Source organism: Rana temporaria, chromosome 9 (genome assembly GCF_905171775.1).
Source record: "Rana temporaria chromosome 9, aRanTem1.1, whole genome shotgun sequence".
NCBI classification, from domain to species: Eukaryota; Metazoa; Chordata; class Amphibia; order Anura; family Ranidae; genus Rana; species Rana temporaria.
In genome coordinates this window covers 87,761,790-87,784,357 of record NC_053497.1, presented here as the reverse complement: position 1 = coordinate 87,784,357, position 22,568 = coordinate 87,761,790, and the positions used below count along the sequence as shown (strand labels likewise).

At 43.8% G+C, this 22,568-nt stretch overlaps 1 protein-coding gene across 1 annotated transcript in view; it reads left to right on the top strand.

The window, feature by feature from the left end:
* ALG13 (ALG13 UDP-N-acetylglucosaminyltransferase subunit) overlaps nt 1-22,568 on the top strand; it is a 401,371-nt gene that overhangs the window by 171,112 nt on the left and 207,691 nt on the right. Inside the window, exon 12 of the mRNA XM_040325249.1 lies at nt 11,563-11,644. Within this exon, the coding sequence (XP_040181183.1) occupies nt 11,563-11,644 (82 nt within the window). The remainder of the gene's footprint in view (nt 1-11,562; nt 11,645-22,568) is intronic.

Here is a 22,568-nt window from a genome sequence, read left to right as displayed (position 1 = left end):
AAAGTCAAGTTAACTTTTCCATGAGTCCTTCAGGACAGAAGCAACCCGCCCTTATTGTTTTGAATAATATGCTGTGACTAACCATACTCTGATTATGTGTTCAAGCTTGGGCTGGAGGTTTTTCTACTACTACTGATAAGTGGAAGGAGCCTCCCTTTTAAGAAGTTTGATGGAGGTGTTTTTCCTGCCAAGTGGGTGGAGCCACGCTCTCAAGGTGCTGTCCTGAAAGACTCGTGTAAAACAAGTTACCGGTAAGTCTAACTTGACTTTTTTGTGAGGAGACCGCCTCGTGGTCGCAGCCATTTTGCTGTAGCCTCAGTTCAGGGAAGTCCAGCGGCCATTTTGCCAGAGCCCTCAAGCGTGCTGAGGTGGCCATTTTCTAGTAGTCTCAGCTTGTTTTTGCCTCTAGCGCTGGGGGATTTTCTTCTGTACGGAGCAAATCACACAGAGCACCTCGTGAGAGAGAGCAGACAGCAGCACAGTACCTGGGTCTGGGTGGTGAGTCCTACCGGGGGCCCCTCAGTCTGTGGCAGCTAGGAGGGTGGACTTTTGGTGTGGCTTGCCTTTGGTCCCTAGCGGGTGTCAGGTGAGTGTGGGTCAGCATGGCGTCAGATGCTGGTGCTTCTTCTCCAGACATAGCTGTGGCGACAATCTCTTCCCCTGTGGTGCCTATGGACGCTTTGTCGGTGGTCCTGGAGTCTTTTGTTGCTAGGGTGGAAGCGGCATGCGGGCACAAAAGGGGGTAAAACGCCCCCTCCCCCCACAGTCTTCTGGACCTTCAGACTTGGGCTTTGCTATGAGAACCGGCCCCTGTTCTGAGGTTTCAGAGAATGCAGACCAGGACCGTTCGGACAGCCTCTATGAACAGCCAATCAAAGACTCTTATGAATCCAGGTGGGCCGATTCCAATACCATGGCTAAGTCACCAGCATCGGAAACCATCTAGCAGTGAGCAAACACCATCTGGCTTGCTATATAATATTTCCTCCAGTCCGTCAAGGCCAAGTTTCCTTGACCCCCATGGTTCCTGGAGTACGTTGAGCCCTATTCTGGGTGATGTGGGGGACCACAGGAACGAACTAGTGATGCCTTCCAACATTCTAAAAAGCTATTTAGGTATCCCATATAGGTGTGTGTCTTAGAAAATATAAAACTACTGGGAACATTTTCATCCTTAGAATGTTAATCCTCCCTATTAAGGCTAGTGGAAGTTTTTGCCACGCCTGAGCTTTCCGTTTGTTTAATGAGGGTCAGTAGGGGTGTTGGGTTACGAGACATAATCTGCAACATTTGCAGTGACTTTGACTCCTAAATGCGTGATCATAGAAACCTATTTCAGTGACAAGCTGGGGTCCGCTAACGCTTTGGCACCTGCATCAATTGGCATGATTGACTTGTTCCAGTTAACTTTCAACCCGGAGAAAGTGGTGAAATTGTTCATAGTCAACAATGCTGCTGCCAGTGATTATTTTGGGTCTTTCAGAAACGGCAACAAGTTATTGCCATAGAGTGCCAGACCTCTATCAATGGTACTCACCCGGATTGCCCTGACCTCCGGTGACCTCCAAGGCTACCGCCAGAGGTTCCATCATGAGAGAAAACGGGAAGGGTGACAGAGGGAAACCCTGCCTGGTGCCCCTACCCACTGAGAAGGGGGGACGTATCCACATTCAACCATATCGCTACCTTGGGGTTGCTATAGAGAATTGAGATCCGTTTCCTGAAGACTGGGCTGACACCCATTTTCTTCAGTACCTTATGCATGTACTGCCAGTCTATCGAATCGGAAGCCTTTTCGATATCCATAGTGTAGCGCCTGTGTACTATAGAAATTATGATTCTGGGAAATTGTAAGTGCCTGAACAGTCTTCGCAAGTTCGGATCAGTAGACATTCCAGGCATAAAGCCCGCCTGGTCAATATCCACCAGAAAGGAAATAATCCCAGCAAGTCTAGTCACCAACACTTTCGTAAGGATTTGCAGGTCCATATTCAACAAGGCTATGGGCCTCTAGCATATAGTCAGGGAGCCTCTGCTGTTGCAAGCAGTAGTCCAAAAGTGTATCAAGTCTGGAGGCCAGCTGATATACATAGGACTTGTAGAGATCGGCAGGCAACCCGTCCGGGCCGGGGGCCTTGTAAGGTGGAAAGGCAAGGATGGCTGAAACAACCTATTTAGTGGTGCTTCACCGTTGTTTTAGCAGTGCTTTTCGGGCGCTAGCAGGGCCCTTTTTTAACCCCCGCTAGCGGCTGAAAAAAGAGTAAAAAGAGCCGCTACAGCAGCATTTCGAAGGCGCTGCCCATTGATTTCAATGGGCAGGGGAGCTTTAGGAGTGGTGTATACACCGCTCCTAAAGCGCCTCAAAGATGCTGTTTGCAGGAAATTGGCAGTTTTGCCAGTACACCACTCCAATGTGAAAGCCAGAGGGCTTTCACACTGGAGTGACAGGAGAAGGTTCTTTACAGGTGTTAAAGTGGAGTTTCCATCCCAATTTTTTTTTTCATTATTGTGATCATTAGACCTAAACAAGAAAAAAAGTTTACTCATCTGGAAATGCCTGTTGCTATGCAGTCCCACGAAATCTGCCTTTGGAATCACCTAGGATTCTGACATCTCCCTCTAATGCTCCTCGGAAATGTGTGTCATTTCCCAGGATGCAGTGCGCTACCCAATTATCACTCCCCATCAAAGACTTCCAGGAAGTGAGTGCTTGTGGGCTTCACAATGCCCACAAGCAAAATGACAACGGTGTGGACATAGTTTTATAAACTATATTTTTTGAATAACTATGCGGAGCGGTGGCGGATTGTAAAATAGTAAGTGATCGGATTTATATTATAAAAACGCATGATGAAAGGACATACATTTAAAAAATGCTAATTGTGGTTGGAACCCTGCTTTAAGTAGCCTTAATGTCTTAAAGGGTCACTAAAGGAATTTTTTTTTTTAGCTAAATAGCTTCCTTTACCTTATTGCAGTCCTGGTTTCATGTCCTCATTGTTCGTTTTTGCTCTGTTGTTGCTGTAATTCTCCTATGTTTTGGACACTTCCTGGTTGTCTGTCTGTTTCCTGATCACCACAGTACTGGGAGATTTTAGTTTTGTTTTCAAACAAATACTGCTCTATGGCACTGTCCAGCACAGATACAGCATAACATGCTAAAACGAAACTAAATGCAAAAACGAAACTAAAAAACTACAGGTACATTATATGATTGATTTTTATCTATTTTTAATCGTTTTTAAAAGGAATCAGTTAACTATTATGTCTCTCTACCCTGTAAACAGTCATTTCAGCAAAACAAATGTTTTCCTTTAGTGACCCTTTAAGTTACCAGATGACTTGAGTAGCATTGTACATGTTATGATCTTAATGTGGAGTAGTTCTTTAGACTTGCTCAGTATCCCTGTTTTTCAGGGATTTGATTTTTTACTGAGACAGGTCCTTGTGCAGCAAGCAGTAAAACGGTGTGCTCTTGGCTTCTCGTATTTCTTACTGCCAGTTTGCTGTAAAGCCATTTGCTTAATCCTAAGCCATAAGTCGCCTCATTCTGGTAGATGGTCATTGCAAAGAAGGTCGGGGCACCTTTTTTTTTTTTTTTTTTTTTTTTTTTTTTTTAAGGTCCGTTTTCTTTCAGGTATATGCAAAGCAAACTGGGCTCTTGCCATCTAGTCCCCCCGGATTGGCATGCATCATGCACAGCCTAAATTGGGACTCTGCCACTCATGCCTTGGCAGGCAAAGCCCCGTGTGAATCATGACAACACCAAGAAAAAAAAAAAATTGTTGTTAACTACTTCCTGCCCAAGGACATCATATGACGTCCTGGACTTTCAGTGGGGATATCTGAATGATGCCTGCAGCTACAGGCATCATTCAGATATCCATCTGTTCAGCTGGTGATTCTGTGCACCATAAGAATGATCATAGCGGCAGTTCCAGTACTTGATCGTTCTTATAGGTGATGGGAGGGGACATCCCCCCCCCTCCCGCCGCCGTCCGGTGCTTCTCCGTAAATAAAGCCGCAATCGCGGCTGAAAGCAAGAGATCGTGATTTATTTATTTTTTCACGATCTCATGCTTTCCAGCCTGGAGGAGAGATGTGGGGTCTTATTGACCCTGCATCTCTCCATGAAGAGGACCTTTCACGAACCATTCCTATTAAAAGGGATGTTTACATTCCTTTAAAAAGGAATAAAAGTGATTAAAAAAAATAAAAAAATGTTAAAGTGTAAAAATAAAATAAATTAAAAACGCCCCTACCCCAGTAGCTCACGCTCAGAAGCGAACACACACACAAGTCCCGCCTACATATGTAAACGCCGTTCAAACCACACGTGAGGTATCGCCGTGTTCATTAGAGCGCCAGCAACAATTCTAGCACTAGACCTCCTCTGTAACTGTAAACTGGTAAGCTGTAAAAACAAATTAAGCGATGCCTATGGAGATTTTTAAGTGATAAAGTTTGGCGCCATTCCATGAGTGTGCGCAATTTTAAAGCGTGACATGTTGGGTATCTATTTACTCAGTGTAAAATAATCTTTCACATTATACAAAAAAATTGGGCTAACTTTACTGTTTTTTTTTTTTTTTGTTTTTTTTTTTAAATTCACAAAACCGTTTTTTTCCCCCCAAAAAAGGTGTTTAAAAAATGATTGCGCAAATACTGTGCAAGATAAAATGTTGCAATGGCCGTCATTTTATTCCCTAGGGTGTCTGCTAAAAAACATATATAGTGTTTTTGGGGGTTCTGAGTAATTTTCTAGCAAAAAAATTATGTAGGAGAGAAGTGCCGAAATAGGCCCAGTATGGAAGTGGTTAACTCCCCTTGTGCAAGAGTCCTCTATTTTGGCAAGGTCCTGTTTTGCATCCAAAAGCAGTAACTGGTTTTAAGATCTTATTCAGGCCAACCAACCGTCTTCAGACTCTTCCAGATGAGGATGACCTTTATCCAGTTTTTGATCGTTCCCTTGTAAGGCCAGTGAGATGTCTTGAGATAGAAAAGCAGGGGAAGTATTTCAAGTACCTCCAAAGACTGCTTTGCAATTTCCTTATGGTCACAGAGTTGAGGCTCATTCTGGAAGAATGGAGCAAGAAGCATGTTTTCACAGCAGAAGTTATGCCCAGGGGAAGGTGTCCAGCATTTAGAGTGACCGCTTTTTGGTTGGTGTCCATTATGGCAGGGCTCAAAATTTCAAGTCCTGCGCTACTAGCCAGGCCTTAAGGGTTACTCGCCACCAGTTGACCCAACCAATCCCTACCCTGCACCACCCCTAATTCTGCCCCTAAACACGTCCTCAAATTATCTCATGAAATGACACTTGCATGTTTTATGCCAAATTAAGTTACACACTTTATCAGTGCAGCCATACCTGTGCCCACCATTGCAGCCTCTGCCCACTGTGCCCACCATTGCAGCCTCTGCCCACTGTGCCCACCATTGCAGCCTCTGCCCACCATTGCAGCCTCTGCCCACCATTGCAGCCTCTGCCCACCATTGCTGCCTCTGCCCACTGTACCCACCATTGCAGCCTCTGCCCACCATTGCAGCCTCTGCCCACCATTGCAGCCTTTACTCACTGTGCCCACGATTGTAGCCTCTGCTCACCTGTGCAGAGGATAGCCCCAGGGGAAGAGAAGCTGGGAGTGGGGGGGGGAGCGTGGGTACCGCCGGCATGCAGGGATTGATTGGGAGCCGTTCTGCCATCGAGAAGAGAAAAGCCACAGGATTGCACACCTTTAAGACCCACACACATCACACTTTGTGCTTCTTTTTCTTTCGACTTTATTGAAATGTCAACATACATTTCATTCATTTTTATGCACCACAGATCAGTTGCGGTGCATAAAAACAGTATGCATTTTGCACCACACTGCTCAGCACGCAGAGGCGCTGTTGCAGTGTGAACAATTGTTTTCTATTGCCCTTGCAGAGAGCTGTGTTTTGCCAGTGCAGAAATCACAGACCCCCTTTTACATCGGTGTCCCCCCCCCTTACATCACATCCCTCCTGCCTCAGCACAAACCCCCCATCACAGACTGATCCCCCACAATCAGACCACCCCATCACAGACTGAACCCCCCCCACAATCGGACCACCCCATCAGACTGAACCCCCCCCACAATCACAGACCACCCCATCAGACTGAACACCCCCCCACAATCAGACCCCCATCACATACTGATCCTCCCAATCACAGATGGACCCCCCAATCACAGATGGACCCCTCCACAATCACAGACCCCCCTATCACAGACTGACCCCGCCCCCAAATCACAGAACCGCTATCGGACTGACCCACCAAATCACATACTCCCTATCACAGACTGACCCCCCAATCAGACTGACCCTCAAAAATCACAGAACCCCTATCACAGACTGACCCCCCAATCACAGATGGACCACCCATCAGACTGAACCCCCCACAATCAGACCACCCCATCACAGACTGAACCCCCCCCCCCCACAATCACAGATCCCCCATCACAGACTGATCACCCCAAATCACAGACCCCCCCCATCGCAGACTGACTCCCCCCATCACAGTCCTCTCTCAATATCAAACCCAAGCCCTGTCCTGCACTGCACTGAACAGCACAGCACACCTCCTCCACACAGAAAACCTACCTTATTCACACAGGACATGAAGCGTGGTTGCTCTGGACAATGGGCGGGACCTTTCCCATTAAAAGTGAGTCATTTATTGCTGGGACCGGCCCGCTGCCTAGCAACCAATCACACACTTTTCAACTTAAAAAGTCCCGCCCATTGTCCAGCGCAGTCGTGCTTCATGTTTATATGCTTAAGGCAGACAGGCAGTGTGGGGAGGGGGGAGTGCAGAGAAGGCACAGACCTGCCGCGCCTGCCATACTGTGTATATAGCGGCATTGGCAGGCGGGCGAGCCGGCGACAGAGACACACGGGCGAGGCTGCGGTCTGGGTAGAATGAACAGTGGGGCCGGAAACAGGACCGTGGGCCGCCATTTAGTGACGCCCGACATAGCCGATTACCCGCTGTTACAGCTTACTTTACATTGCGGCTCCGTCCGCTCCACTCGTGGTTACACAGCCCCGCCTTCTGACCCCGTGCCTGTATCAGATTGACAGAATGCCAGTCCAATGCTGGGACGTGTTCTTTCTATATGATACAGGCACGGGGTCAGGAGGCGGGGCTGTGTGTAACCACGAGTGGAGCGGAGGGAGCCACAATGTAAAGTAACCTGTAACAGCGGGTTATCAGCTATGTAATCCTGCGGCTTTTCTCTTCCCCAGGGTGATTGATGGAAGAACGGCTCCCCATCAATCCCCGCATGCCGGCGGTACCCGCGCTCCCCCCCCCCCCCACTCCCAGCTCCTCGCCAGAAACTATTTTGCACTCGCAAAATGCGAGTGGGCGAGGGGAAATTTTGAGGCCTGCTTTATGGTATTTGCCAGATACGTTGTTTTGCCATTAGAAGATGTGTTTATTAAGGAAGCACTTTTTTGCTGCATTGTTCAGAGAAGATGACCCCTAAATTGACAGGTTCTATGATTGTGGATAGTCTGGCTTTCTGCCTTAAGATACTGTAAATGATGGAAACCGACTCTTGCACTGCAGTCTGCTCAGACTCAAATGGGGGTTTGTCTCTGCATTCCTGGCTGGGAGTCCAGAAAAATCTGAAAAGCCATCCAGATGTCAGATGTCAAAGCACTCCATGCAAGGGTGCTTCCTGGTGTTTTGGGAATTGTATTACCCATAGATTTCTTAGGGCACTTGGTTGCTCCTCTTTCGAAATGGGTAGTGTCTTGGATGCTTGGGCCCTCAGGGCAAGCGCTTAAGGCCATGTTTGAATGGTAATTTATCCTTTTCATCTCAGATTTGTGCTACAAGAATTCCTTGCTTCGGCAACTGGGGATAATGGCAATCCCAGCAAATGAGGTCTTAGGACAGGTGTGTGGCTGGTTGGCGAATAACTAACACGGTCAGCTGGCCCCTACACAGTCCTGTAATTGGAAGCCCAACTAATCGTAGTTCAAAGTAGGGCTGCAACTAACGATTATTTTCATAATTGATTAGTTGACTGATTATTGTTTTGATCGGATAATAGCCTTAAAATAAAATATATGCATTTTTCAGTTTTTTTGGCCCAATTTGTTGGGCAGATTACAAAACACAAATTGCCGCAAAAACACATTACATGCTTTTCTTCAGCTTCTCCATTGAAGTATACTGAACCAAAAAAACAAACAAAATGGAACGGTTTTGCGTTAAGTCCTTGCCGCAGCATCTGAAAGAAAATCATGCATGTGAACGTGTCCCATAGGAAACCATGTAAATGAACTGTAGTGTGTTTCTGCAAAAAGCACCAAAAAACAGAGGTGTGAACCCAGGCCTGAGATGTTTAGTAACATAATGGGGTTAAAAAAACAAAAATGAGTACAAAAAGATCAAATAATCGCTACTGTAAGGGGTTCATTTTTTTTACTGTGGGACAGTAAAAGTGATATTTACAGTAGCGATTTGCTTTTTTGTACTATAAAGGGCTAATTTCATTTTTTTTAACCCCATTATATTATTGGTCGATTAATCGATTATGAAAATTGTAAACGATTAATTTCATAATCGATTAGTTGTCGATTAATCAATTAGTTGTTTAGGCCCTAGTTCAAAGTATGCCTTAATCTGCTGCTAGAGAATGTACTGTGCTGAATTGTCCTGGAATTCCTCTCTTCACCTGTCGGCACCTTTTGTCTCTTCTGTCCTTGTGTTGAGTAGCTCAGTGGAGAAGGTACCCTTTTCCAGAGAAGTTCAATGGTGGAAATGCACCAAACTATTCGCATCTCAGACACCTAGTATCAAATCTTGGTTGTCAGTGGCACAAGGTCTGGTTCTCCATCCGGCTTTGGAGAAGGCCTGGATTTTGGGAGGGGAAGGTTCGCAGAAGGTTCACAGATTTAGGCTATCTTCAAGAATGAGATGCCCTCATGAGAGCACGGAAAAGTAGCATGAACAAAGCCTACAACAAAGTGGCTAACATTCCAAAAATGTGCCATGTCAGAAGTTTTCTTCAGGGAAGCCGGAGTTTGTCATGTCCTCTGTTTTCTTCCATGAGGTCTCGACATGGGCCTGAAGGTAAGCACATTCAAAGGACATGTGTCTGCCATCTCAGCCCTTACCGGTACTCTGTGGGCCTCCGATTCTTCAATTCTTAAGGCCAAAGCTAAGGCCTCCCAGAGCCCCCATGTTTCTACATGGGATCTCACAATCGTACTCCACTACCTGTCTGATCCAAAAATCCATGATGGCAATGTCGCTATGGGAATTGCCATTAGACGGCATTCCTGGTAACCGTAGAAATTGTGTTGCCTACTTTTTTCATCTGGAAGATGGACAATAAGTTAGTCCTTTTTAGGAGGGGGCAAAGGGCCAGAGCTTCAATCGGTAATTTCTTCTTGAATTGTGAAATCTCCCTCTCCTACAACGATATCTATTTTTTTTCAAGAAATGTCACAGCTTTCTGTAGCCTTTCAATAGTCAATATGCAAGGGGACAATGTGGTCATCCATACACGCCTTTTTATTTCTCATTGTCACATAGATGTGTCATTGACGACAACTGTTAATTTTCGCAAAATGGTTATCTATTTAGCCAGAGGTCATAAATGACCCTTTTTGTTTCTGTATTATCCCACCCAGGTTAGCTAGTTAATTCCCAGTGGTAAGCTGATATGGAGCAGTCAGGAAAATTGTATATGAAATACTGTACTTTTTGCACTTTTCCTTTCCCGACGAGTTCCATGTCGGCAGATGCAGAAATCTAGTTCTAAAACACTAGCCAGAGGGACAGTCAAGTTTTGAGTTGGGTCCTGCAGATGGGGCTATGGATGGGCATACCCAATGGTAGACTGACGTGGAGATCTTCAGGAATGAAAAATTGCAGTAAGTGTTTGCTTTTTTCAATTGTTTATATTTTATTGTAGGATCAGTGTTGTGTTTTTAGATAGGATGGAGAAAGCAAAATGTACGCTATTGTTTCAGAGCCCTATGATGGATGCAAATGACAGGCACATATGTCAAATCGCTGTGGTCTTGAGGAGTAGGAAAAATTGTTTTGGGTTGTTTAGTAATATGTCATGTTAATAGCAAGATGTCCTGTTGGATAAAAAAAAGGGAAAAAAAATCTGGAGATATACCACTAAATGAAGGCCCAATTCTTCCTGGGTGGGGAAAAAAAAAAAAAAAAAAACTAAGGATAATTCACCTGAATACACAAAGTAGTTGCAATGATGTATATAGTTTTACAAATGCATACCAAGGTTGCAAAACTGGGTTCAAGATATAAATGTTTTACATTTCTCATGAAAGGATGGAAAGGGGGAAAATGGAAAGGTACTTTTTTTTTTAAGTGGAAGTTTGGACAAAACCTTACTATAAACCTACTCTCTGCCACATTTGAAGCCTAATCTATCTAGCGCTGTAAATAAAATTTAAAATTGCTTTACTTGCTTGTTCTGCAGCCACTCTGGTCCCGATCCCAGGCTGGTCAGTGGTGGCTTCAGTATGTAGGCATGTGCAGGAGAGGCAGCTGACATTGGAAGCCCCATAGTGTATGGGTGAGATCACTTCCCAGGCATTTCACAGCCATTGTCTGTTCTCTCCTGCACACAGCAGCAGCCACTGCAGACCTAAGCAGCTGTGGAACAGGCAAGTATAGTGTTTTTTTTTTTTTTTATAGGACTAGATAGAATGTGGCAGAGAGTAGGATTAGCATTAGATATTGACTTTACTTCTATTTTGGCTTACAAAACAGTAGCACAATTGTAGTTTTATTCTAGTAAAGATTTGTAGGTGTCCTGCAGCTTTTGCTATTACAGGATACTGTCTGTGAATAAAGAGGGGGGGGGGACCCCCGAAAGCTTGTCCTGAAAGTTAATGCAGATCAAGTATCATGGCAAGTGTACGAATACAGCTACAGTTGCCTTTAACATTTTTGGGCTCTAGTTTATGAACTTCTGCACTCTAAATCCCTTTTTATAGATGGCATTACATTATTATCATAGAAGAAAAATAAATCAGTAAATATTCCAAGTATTTATAGCCTTACATATTGGTTTTAGTAGTGCAGCTGTATGGTCCACAAACTGGTCTCCTTTTTTCATGTATAGCCTGGAACTGTAATATTCCTAGTAGCTTCAAACTGCATAGATTTTATTTATTTTTGTCTGTTATGCTGATTTTAGAAATGTTGAAACTGTACCACAGTTTATAACAGATTAGTGCATACAGATGAACACATGTAATGCCCTGGGCAGAGCAAATATGTTGGTGAGAAAATTCTGCTTATAGAGAGAAGCAATGTGCTGGTGAGAATATTCTCTTTATGAAGATTCGCTGGGCATCCTAGAAATTAATCATTTAAGATGGAGGCAGAAGCTTATTCCCAGCTTTAATGGTGTATTTCAATCATAAATTGTTGATGGATAGAAGAAAAAAATAAATAAAATCCTAGGTAACCTTTGTCACTTGTGTCGGTGAATGAGAATTTTTTTAGTTCTTGGGTTTTGACCATTTTTTGTCTTACAGATAATGTTGTGTTGTTCCACCAATGGTCACTATGACTCTGTGTTTACGAAAAACTTTCAAACAACTGCTGCAATTTGCCAAGGTATGCATGTTTTAGACACCATGGTCATGATTCAATTTTACTACTTCAATGCCAGCATTTAAAAAATAGTGAGAGAATTGGAAAGATATATTAATGGCTCTACCATAGACACTAATGTGCTACCCCTGTATGTGTGTGTGTGTGTGTGTGTGTGTGTGTGATTATATATATATATAATCTCACACACACACTCTATTATAATATAGTAAAACCTTGAGAGGGTTTTGCAAGACAGGCAAACATTTTTTTTCATAAATTTGGACTTGATATACAAGCGATGTCTTGATATAAGAGTAGCGTCATGTCACAACTGAGTATAAAAGAGAAGAGAGGCGCCTCTAAGTGTGGCAATATGGTTACATTTTTTTTAAATTCTATATTTTATCTTAAACACTTTATATACATTTTAAAAACATACAATTGCACGTGCATCACATGTCGTAGTATATCACAATTCAAATCTGTTTTGAGAGAGAGAGGAAGAGACTCTCTATTCCCCTCCATTAGCACACAACCATATTCCCTGGAGCTTACGAAAAGGATCATAACCATTTTTTGTGAAATTCCTCCTCTACCTTGCATAAATGCAGTACCTTTTTCCATAGCATATATATCGCCTATTTTTTTTTTTTTTGCCACAGCGAAATCAAAGGGGGGTGATTCCTGCTTCCAAAGGGCTGGGATACATACCTTAGCTGCATTCAGAGGATGGACAGTAATTGAGTTTCTATATTTACGTTTTGGTATTTACGTTTTGGTATATCTAAGGCCTCGTACACACCAGCGGACAGTCCGCTGGGAGATTTCGGTCTGATGGTTGTACACACCATCAAACCGAAATCCGCGCGGACACAACGTGCGAGACGCTGGAAGGTCAATGCTTCCACGCATGCGTCGAATCACTTTGACGCATGCGAGGGATGGCGGCTGATCGGACATGTCCGGTGAGTCTGTACAGACGACCGAACATGTCCGACGGACAGGCTTCCAGCGGACATGTTTCTTAGCATGCTAAAAAACATTTATCCGCTGGAAACCTGTCCGATCCGCCGGACATTTGTCCGATCGGCCGTACACACGACCGAACATGTCTGCTGAAACTGGTCAGCGGACCAGTTTCAGCAGACATGTTCGGTCGTGTGTACGGGGCCTAAGAGGTGAAGAAGGTGGCTGATGGGATCGGATCCCAAGTCTGGTGAGTGAGCTGGCCTATGATATCTCTGACTTTAGACCAGAATGCCTCCTAATTTCCGACAGGACCAGAAAATATGAAGCATATTACCCTCCGCCTCTCCACATCGCCAGCATAAATTTAGTCTTTTCCGGATAGATTTTATTCAACGGTGATGGAACTCTGTACCACTTTGTGAGAATTTTATAGCATATCTCTTGATACTTACTGGCCGTTGAGTAGTAATGAGAACAATTATAGAATATAGCCCCTCCTGCTCTTCAGAGAGTGTAATTGCTAAATCTCTTTCCCATTTCTGGAGAAATCCTGGAACAGAACCCACAGGTGGCTGTATTAACAGTTTGTATACCTCAGACACCGCTTTTATCAGGCATAGATTTTCCAAAGACTTATTAGAGCTGTCTAACCAATCTCTGCGTAGAAGAGAACTAAGAAAATGGGTAAGTTGCTGCATCCTCCATGGGGTCAAGTGGCGTATTAAACATTGACTGTATTTCTGTCCTGGTCTTAAGTCTCGATTTCTTCAAGGTAATCGCCTAAATGAGAATTGCCTTGAAATTTTGTTCAAAACTGCTATCTGTATAGCCTGGGGGAAATGACAGATTCCCCAGTATAGCATAGAGACGAGTCATTTTGCCTTTTGTCCTATAAAAGAGGTTGGTTTGTTCACTACTCTGAGTTGCGCTTATAAGGGCATGGTACCGTAGGGTTCCAAGTGACTCCATGGCACAAATTGAAGTGGGATCTGAGTGCTAGATTGTTACATTTCTGTTTCAATGGTTTTTATTAGTCTTTCAAGTAAAAAGGTACAAGTGCCAACAAAGAGAGCAGCGAACAATCCTCGCGTGCTTTGCACGTATTAAGTCGTAAAGAGAAGAAAAAAAGAGGAAACAAAGCAAAGAGAAAATAAAATAAACAGACAAAACATAATAAAAGTAAAAATAATAAAAACAAATAGTGAAATGATACCGGTTAACAAAAAAAAGCAGGCATCTAAGCATGGAAGCAATGCAACAAATGAATGCTATGCTAAATGTAAAACAAATATGGACCCAACTCGTGGGATGGGTCCTGAATTACGACCCCCTCTACATAATATGTCTAATGCTGGAGACCAATCAGTGACCAATATCGAGATATTGAATTTCCTCGGAACCTAACAATGTTCAAAACTAAAGACTTTCCAATAAGCAATACAATAGATTGTTACATTTCTATCCATGTTTTGTGTTCCCCCATCTGTACACCAAGCTAGTACCCTAGCAAGGTGTACTGCCTGATAGTATCGGATCTGGAAAAGCCATACCGCCATGAGTTTTAGGCGTAGCCAAGACGTGATGGGATAAACGTGGGTGCTTTTTTGCCCAGATAAACCGGATAAAGATACTATGTAGTGCTTTCAGAAACGACTCAGAGATAACTATTGGTAGGGTCTGGAAAAGATACAATAATCGTGGCAGAATATTAATTTTAAGAATGGCATTGCTGCCCATCCATGTATAGGAACCTTTTATTCCATCTATCCAAATCAGATGTAAGGTCATGAAGTAGCGGTGGAAAATTGGCAAGAAAAATCTTTTCTACTGAGGGAGTCAATTTGACCTCTAGGTCCGATGAGAGGGTGCCCAAGGAAAAGAGAATGAGAATCGAAGTGCTTAAACACATGCAGGCGTCGGCGTAATATTTAGCATTTCTGAATTTTTGCATATTGATTTTAAAATTCGATGGTGCAGAATATTGATTAAACTCACGTAACGGATTTGACATTGTGGTTTCTGGCAATGTAATGAAGAACAGTATATAATCCGCAAAAGCTGCCGCTTTATGGTCCGAATTACCTATTGAGAACCCTTTGATATCGGTGCTTCTTCGGACATGTCTCAAAAATGGTTCTAGAGTTAATATAAAGATCAATGGGGATAGGGGGCACCCTTGTCTTGTACCATTGCTCAAGTTGAAATATGGAGATGTTACCTCATTATTCTAACCGCTGCTGAAGGAACTGAATATGTGGCCTCTATCCATTTATTGAATTATTTCCCCACGCCAATATAGGCACGAGTTTCCTTCAAAAATATCCAATCCACCCTGTCAAAGGCCTTTTCTGCGTCTGGCAGACGTAGAGGTATTTTATAAAGGTGAGCCAGATGGATAATAATGAAGGCTCTGGTAGTATTATCCTTCGCTTCCTTAGTAGGCATGAACCCGGCCTGGTCAGGGTGAATGTTACCTTTACAAATCCTTTAACTACTAGCCGACCAGCCACGTCATTATACGGCGGCAGGTCAGCTCTCCTGGGCGAGAGCCCGTAGCTATACGTCCGCTCTTCGAGCGGCCACTAGGGGCGCGTGCGTGTGCCCGACGGGCTCGATCGCCGCCGGGCACCCGCGATTGCTCGTTACAGAGCGGGGACCGGGAGCGGTGTGTGTAAACACACAGCTCTCGATCCTGTCAGCAGGGGAAATGCTGATCTTCTGTTCATACAATGTATGAACAGAGGATCAGTGTTTCCCCTAGTGAGGCCACCCCCCCCCACAGTAAGATAACACACAGGGACATACTTAACCCCTTCCCCGCCCCCTAGTGTTAACCCCTTCCCTGCCAGTGGCATTTTTATAGTAATCCAATGCATTTTTATAGCACTGATCGCTATAAAAATGCCAATGGTCCCAAAAATGTATCAAAAGTGTCCGAAGTGTCCGCCATAATGTCGCAGTACCGAAAAAAATCGCTGATCGTTGCCATTACTAGTAAAAAATATATATTAATAAAAATGCCATAAAAATACCCCCTATTTTGTAAACGCTATAACTTTTGCGCAAACCAATCAATAAACGCTTATTGCGATTTTTTTTTTTTACGAAAAATATGTAGAATACGCATCGGCCTAAACTGAGGGAATTTTTTTTTTTTTTTATATATTTTTGGGGGATATTTATTACAGCAAAAAGTAAAAAATATAAATTTTTTTCAAAATTGTCGCTCTATTTTTGTTTAGCGCAAAAAATAAAAACTGCAGAGGTATTCAAATACCACCAAAAGAAAACTCTATTTGTGGGAAAAAAAGGACGCCAATTTTGTTTGGGAGCCACGTCGCACGACCGCACAATTGTCAGTTAAAGCGGCGCAGTCCCAAATCGCAAAAAGTGCTCTGGTCTTTGGGCAGCAATATGGTTTCGGGGGTTAAGTGGTTAATAAGGAAATGGATCGATAATTAATGCAGTGAGCGTGATCCTTACCTTCCTTAGGTATCACTGTAATGTTTGCCCTTAAAGCGGAGGTTCACCCATAGCGCACACTTTTTAGCCTTAGATTCCTGCTCATTTTGTCTAGGGGAATCGGCTATTGGTTTTAAAATATGATCCGTACTTACCCGTTTACGAGATGCATCCTCTCCGTCGCTTCCGGGTATGGGCTGCGGGACTGGGCGTTCCTTCTTGATTGACAGTCTTCCGAGAGGCTTCCGACGGTCGCATCCATCGCGTCACGATTTTCCGAAAGAAGCCGAACGTCGGTGCGCAGGCGCAGTATAGAGCCGCACCGACGTTCGGCTTCTTTCGGCTACGAGTGACGCGATGGATGCGACCGTCGGAAGCCTCTGGGAAGACTGTCAATCAAGAAGGAACGCCCGCTCCCGAAGACCCATACCCGGAAGCGACGGAAGAAGATGCATCTCGAAAACGGGTAAGTACGGATCATATTTTAAAACCAATAGCCGATTCCCCTAGACAAAACGAGCAGGAATCTAAGGCTAAAATAGAAACAAAAACAGAATTGGGTGAACTCCCGCTTTAAGGTGTCTGTCGGTATAGGCTGATCTTCCAGAAAATTAAATACCATTGTAAACCTACAGGCTAAGATTGGAGCGAACACCTTATAATAGGCTATCATGTATCCGTCTGGACCCGGGGCTTTAAGGGGCTTTAACGTCTTAATTGCTCCCATATATTCGTCAGACGAAATTGGAACATTTGTTAATTTAGAGGAATCGGCAGATATGGAGGGTAAACCTGACGAGGATAAATATTCCCAAATTAGTTGTTGCTTTTGTGCCAGCTGGTGAGTAGATTCATTCGTCGATAAATTATGAAGGGAAAGATGGTATTCTCTAAAGATCTCTGCAACTTCCCAAAGATGTGTAATGACGTTACCCTCTGTCCGAATCAATATATGGAATGTAATTTCTTCGAGAAATTTTCCTGAGTGAATGGGCCAGAAGTTTGCCTGATTTATTCCTGTGTTCGTAGTGTGCGTTTCTGGCCCCTAATATCTGGATTTTGGTATCCTAACTGAGCAGGGATGCTAGTTTTTCTTGCTCCAGCCTAAGATCTACTGCTACAGAGTGGGATAGCTATTTTTTGTGCTTAATTATTTTCCACCAGATTTAGCTGGGTTTGGAGGGCAGCTTGCCTATTTTTCTGCAGTTCAGTCGCTTTTGAATCAGAAGGCCTCTCATAACGCATTTATATGTTTCCCAGACTGTAAATGGAGAGATCTTTTCTGTATCATTATCGATAAAAATTCTAGTCTGTGTCCGGGCAAGATCATTTTTAAGTGGACCTTCTTGTAGCATAGACTCATTGAGTTTCCATGTCCAGGATCTGGTTACGGTCTTGTCTATCTGAAGAAAAAAGTGAGAGAGCGCATCAAGAATATAGGCATTAACCAAGAAATTAAATAAATTATATAGGGCATAATGTCAACAAAAGATCAGATGTCTTTAAGGATAATATGTAAACAGTATAATAATTCGGGTCTTCTAATACTCCAACACTGTGATTCCTTCAATCAAAGGGCTTCACCCGAAGTGCCACATAATTGTGCTCACCAGATATCCAAGGCCATAGAATGACCACCAGGCATATAAAGTAAAATTTCCTCCGTAGGCATTTCCTCCAAGCCTCACACAGGCTGAAATCACTGGCCCAGATTCAAGAAGCAATTGCGCCCGTGTAACCATAAGTTACACGGCGCAATTGCTTACTTGCTCCGGTGTAACGAGTGCTCCTGATTCAGGAACCTCAGTACACCGACTGCAGCATAAAATCTGCGCGGCATAAGGCTCTTATGCCTCGCAGATTTTAGGCTGCATTCTTGCGTGTGCCGCTAGGGGGCGCTCCCATTGTGATCAGCGTGTAGTATGCAAATTGCATACTACCAACTAGGAGTTTCCGTACGGCAACTGAAATTTGAATTTCACGGCGTTTGCGTAAGTGATGCGTGAATGGCGCTGGACGCCATTCACGTTCACTTTGAAGCAAATGACGTCCTTGCGACGTCATTTGCCGCAATGCACATCGGGAAAGTTTCCCGACAGAGCATGCGCTGTACGCTCGGCGCGGGAGCGCGCCTAATTTAAATGATTCCCGCCCCCGGCAGGATCATTTGCATTGCGCGCGCTTACGCCTGGCAATTTTGCCGGCGCGCCCTCGCAATTCACGGAGCTACTGCTCCGTGAATCGAGGGCAGCGCAAAATATTTGCGTGGGTGCAGGGCAAAATCGTTGCCCTGTGCCCGCGCAAATATAGCGCAATTCTACCTGAATCTGGGCCACTGATTCCAGATATTGGCAGGACTTTGCTTCAATCAATTATAATGTGAAAATAAGTTCTTCAGACAACATAACCATGTACATCCGTGGCCCCCTTTCCATTCAATCTGCAAGGTTTTGGCTCCAGCAGAAAATGAGCCTCAGAGAGGCAAAAATAGTTTAATACAGTCTTTTTAATTGGTTAAAATCCCTTGCAAGACTTGTAACTTGTGTCAGGTACAGCAGGTTTGGAGCACAGCTTGGGGGAAGGCAGAGGCCGGTCCGTCACAGGCGTGTGATACAAACAACGCGGCATGCTTTTCAGCTGTATCAATGGGGGTGGAGCACTCCTAGTATCATGCGTGCCAAGCCTCACTCTCCATGCATTTCACGCTCGTGCGCATGTCATCAGGAAAATGGAGTTGCCGCCATAATACTGGAAAAAAAACAAGATGCGCTAAGCAATTAAATACGATAAATTTGCCCAAAAAAAACATATCACAAATGAATGCCCATGAATGGGGAATAAAAAACAGGAAAAACAGGAAGACCAAAGTCCTTAGAGGGACATCGAAGCTCCTATTCTCCAGTGCAGTAAAAAAGAGAAGGAAAACAAAACAAAAAAAGTCCACAGATAGCAATCCGAAACTAGAAGTGATAATCCAATAAACGGTGATCCTCCACCAAAAGCAATTGAATCTGCTTACCAGATTTCCGGCGGTCTTTTAATTAAAAGACCCCAGAAAGCATGTAGTTAATGGCTGTTGAGGTTGAAGTATAGATGGGCCAAGCTGGATGCCAATCCCCGTCTCATTCCAATGTATAATAGGCTCGATAACCAGGTACCATGGAAACACATAAAGGACCGCAATAGTGTAAAACCATATATACATTTATTTAAAAAGTCAAAAACACACTTACATCATGGCAGTGTATACAGGCATGTCTATTTGGAGCTCCGGCCGGAAGCAAACCAAAAACGACCCATCCAAAAGGTATGGAAGTAGTGCAGGTAAACGGGGGGTGATGCGATGCAGCACAAGTTCCACCCGACCGGTTTCGCGAAATATTGCTTCCTCTGGGGCACGGGTGACACACCGAATCAACCCCCCTTAAATAATGGACACCATGTGAGGGTAAACAGCGCCGCAGGTGCGCATGCGCACAGGCAGTTCAAACCAAGCTTTTGTCTGAATCTGCCATGGTATTTAGGTGCGCATGTGCCAGTAATGTGCGGCACCGAAAAAAATCCCCAAAATAGTGTTTGAGCTGCCATGTATGGCAGACAACATGCGGACCAACCAATCGGTACAGCGGGGTGTCTATAAAGAACACCCCGCGACCGACAAAGCAATTCAGTGTAAGGCGAGCCGCCCTGGAACGCAGAGACGGACTTCCGCGTGATGTAATCACGCGAGCCGACGTCACACGCCAGCACAGAGCCGTCCCACGTGACAGCGCGCTCCTATCTATCCACTCCTCCCAAACACGTCGGCGTGCGGGTCAAACCTCCATATGGAATGGAGGAAGAAGCCTCACGCCGGCCGCTTTGATTGGTCAGTGGCGCCGGACACGTGTCAGGTGCAATAGACCGGCGTGGAATGTAAACAAGACACCTCTCCATCTGATAGGAGAAGGAATCCTAGGTTACAACAGCATGTCTTTTAAAATCCATAAACTATTGCATCTATAGTGCATGTGAGCACTAATAGGCAAAAAGGACACTATTGCATCTATAGTGCATGTGAGCACTAATAGGCAAAAAGGACACTAAATTAAAAAATGACATGCGCAGAATAAAAAACACATTGATAATATTGACAAAATATAAACCGCAGTGTAATATGTTAAAAGTTAATATACTTACTAATACAGTAAAAATTCAATTCAAAATTCAAAAATCAACTAACTACTATGGTATTACTTCAAACCACAATAGACCAATAAAAATCACCGGCGGGACGCACACTGAGTAACAATATTATCTCAAATGCATTAACCTGCTTGGTGATGTGATAAAATCAAATGAATCCAATGACAGAGAATCCCGCGGATATGATCCCAGATACAGCTCTCACTAGAATTGAGGGGAATACTAGGAATTATTGATGAAGGCATTAATATCCATGTCAATATTCAGCCCAAATGACGTGTAGGTTTTAGCGCGATGGATCCACGCCATTTCTTGTCTGGAAATTTCCCGGACAAGATTGCTCCCTCTCCAGTGTGGACGATATTTATCGATCCCGACAAAGTCTTTGAAGGATCTCTATTGTGCTTCAAATAGAAATGTCTAGAAACCGAATGCTTATCAAATCCACTCCTGATTTTAGTGATATGTTCGTTCAACCGAACTGACCGTGCCCTCTTGGTGCGGCCGATGTACTGAAGGCCACAAGGGCACTGAATAAGGTATATAACTCCTTTAGTTGAACAAGTTATGAAAGGTTCAATATCAAATGTTTGTTGAGTTGCTGAAGATTGAAAGGAACAAATCTTCCTATCTCTACAGCTGTTCAAGGAACAAACCTGGCAGCGTTTACACCTGTAATAACGGTAAGATTTTCTAAAAGTCCTTGCTGCCCTAGGGGGGTCCTGTACGCTGGGAGCAATACGGCTTCCAATCGTAGAGGCCCCCCTAAAAATCACGCTAGGTTGTTTTGGAAGGATTGGAGCTAAAACCTGGTCTGTTAAAATATGCCAGTGTTTCTGGATAAGCTTCTTGATACTAAAATGTTGTGCGGAAAAGGTTGTAATGAAAGGTAGAGAAAATCTCTCATTGTGATCCTCTCTACTTTTATCTGCCAATAATAATGCCCTTTCCATATTCCTAGTTCTCTCCATTGATTGGGAGAAGGTGAGACTGTCGTATCCCTTCTCCTCAAATCTCTTAGAAAGGATTGAGGCCTGACTCTCGAATGTCTGGGTGTTGGTACAATTACGTTTTAAACGCATAAATTGCCCCAGGGGTACCGATTTTTAACCAAACTGGCAGATGGCAACTGTCTAATGGTATAAACGAATTCCGATCAGTTGGTTTAAAAAAGTGGACGTGACAAATTCACCGTTCTCAATAGTGATCTGAAGATCTAAAAAATGAATGGAATGTTGACTGGACTCAAAATTAAATCTAATGCCTCTGGTATTCTGGTTCAATTCAGCCATGAAGCCGAGCAGATCCATCTCACAACCATCCCATAGGAGGAGGACGTCATCGATATACCTGCACCAAAGTATGATCTCAGGCCGACGGTGACTATCAATGACGTCCTCCTCCCACTTGGCCATGAAAAGGTTGGCCAAGATTTCTTTTTACAGCTGCTCGTACAACACACTTGCAGGTATCGTTTAATCGTTTAATCGTTTATTCGATGGCAGTTGCCATCTGCCAGTTTGGTTAAAATCGGTACACCTGGGGCAATTTATGCGTTTAAAACGTAATTGTACCAACACCCAGACGTTCGAGAGTCAGGCCTCAATCCTTTCTAAGAGATTTGAGGAGAAGGGATATGACAGTCTCACCTTATCCCAATCAATGGAGAGAACTAGCAATATGGAAAGGGCATTATTATTGGCAGATAAAAGTAGAGAGGATCACAATGAGATTTTCTCTACCTTTCATCACAACCTTTTCCGCACAACATTTTAGTGTCAAAAAGCTTATCCAGAAACACTGGCATATTTTAACAGACCAGGTTTTAGCTCCAATCCTTCCAACACAACCTAGCGTGATTTTTAGGGGGGCCTCTATGATTGGAAGCCGTAATTGCTCCCAGCGTACAGGACCCCCCTGGGGCAGCAAGGACTTTTTAGAAAATCTTACCGGTTATTACAGGTGTAAACGCTGCCAGGTTTGTTCCTTGAACAGCTGTAGAGATCGGAAGATGTGTTCCTTTCAATCTTCAGCAACTCTAACAAACTTTTTTTTTTTTATATCAAACAAAACGTGTTTATTGAGCACAAAAAGTAAACACACATACATGATTCAGAGCAAAAGGAGTATATACAGACCGAAAAAACTGCAAGGTTCAGCATACATAAAAGCAACACCGCATATATATATAACGGACCGGGAAAAATAAAATAAAAATAAAGAAAAAACATTGGAGAACCACTCTCCGTTGCAAGGATTACACCCCCCACTCCTCCCCACACCCACCGTGAGAAACAAGGCAAGAATAACCGTGATAGAGCCTAGAACA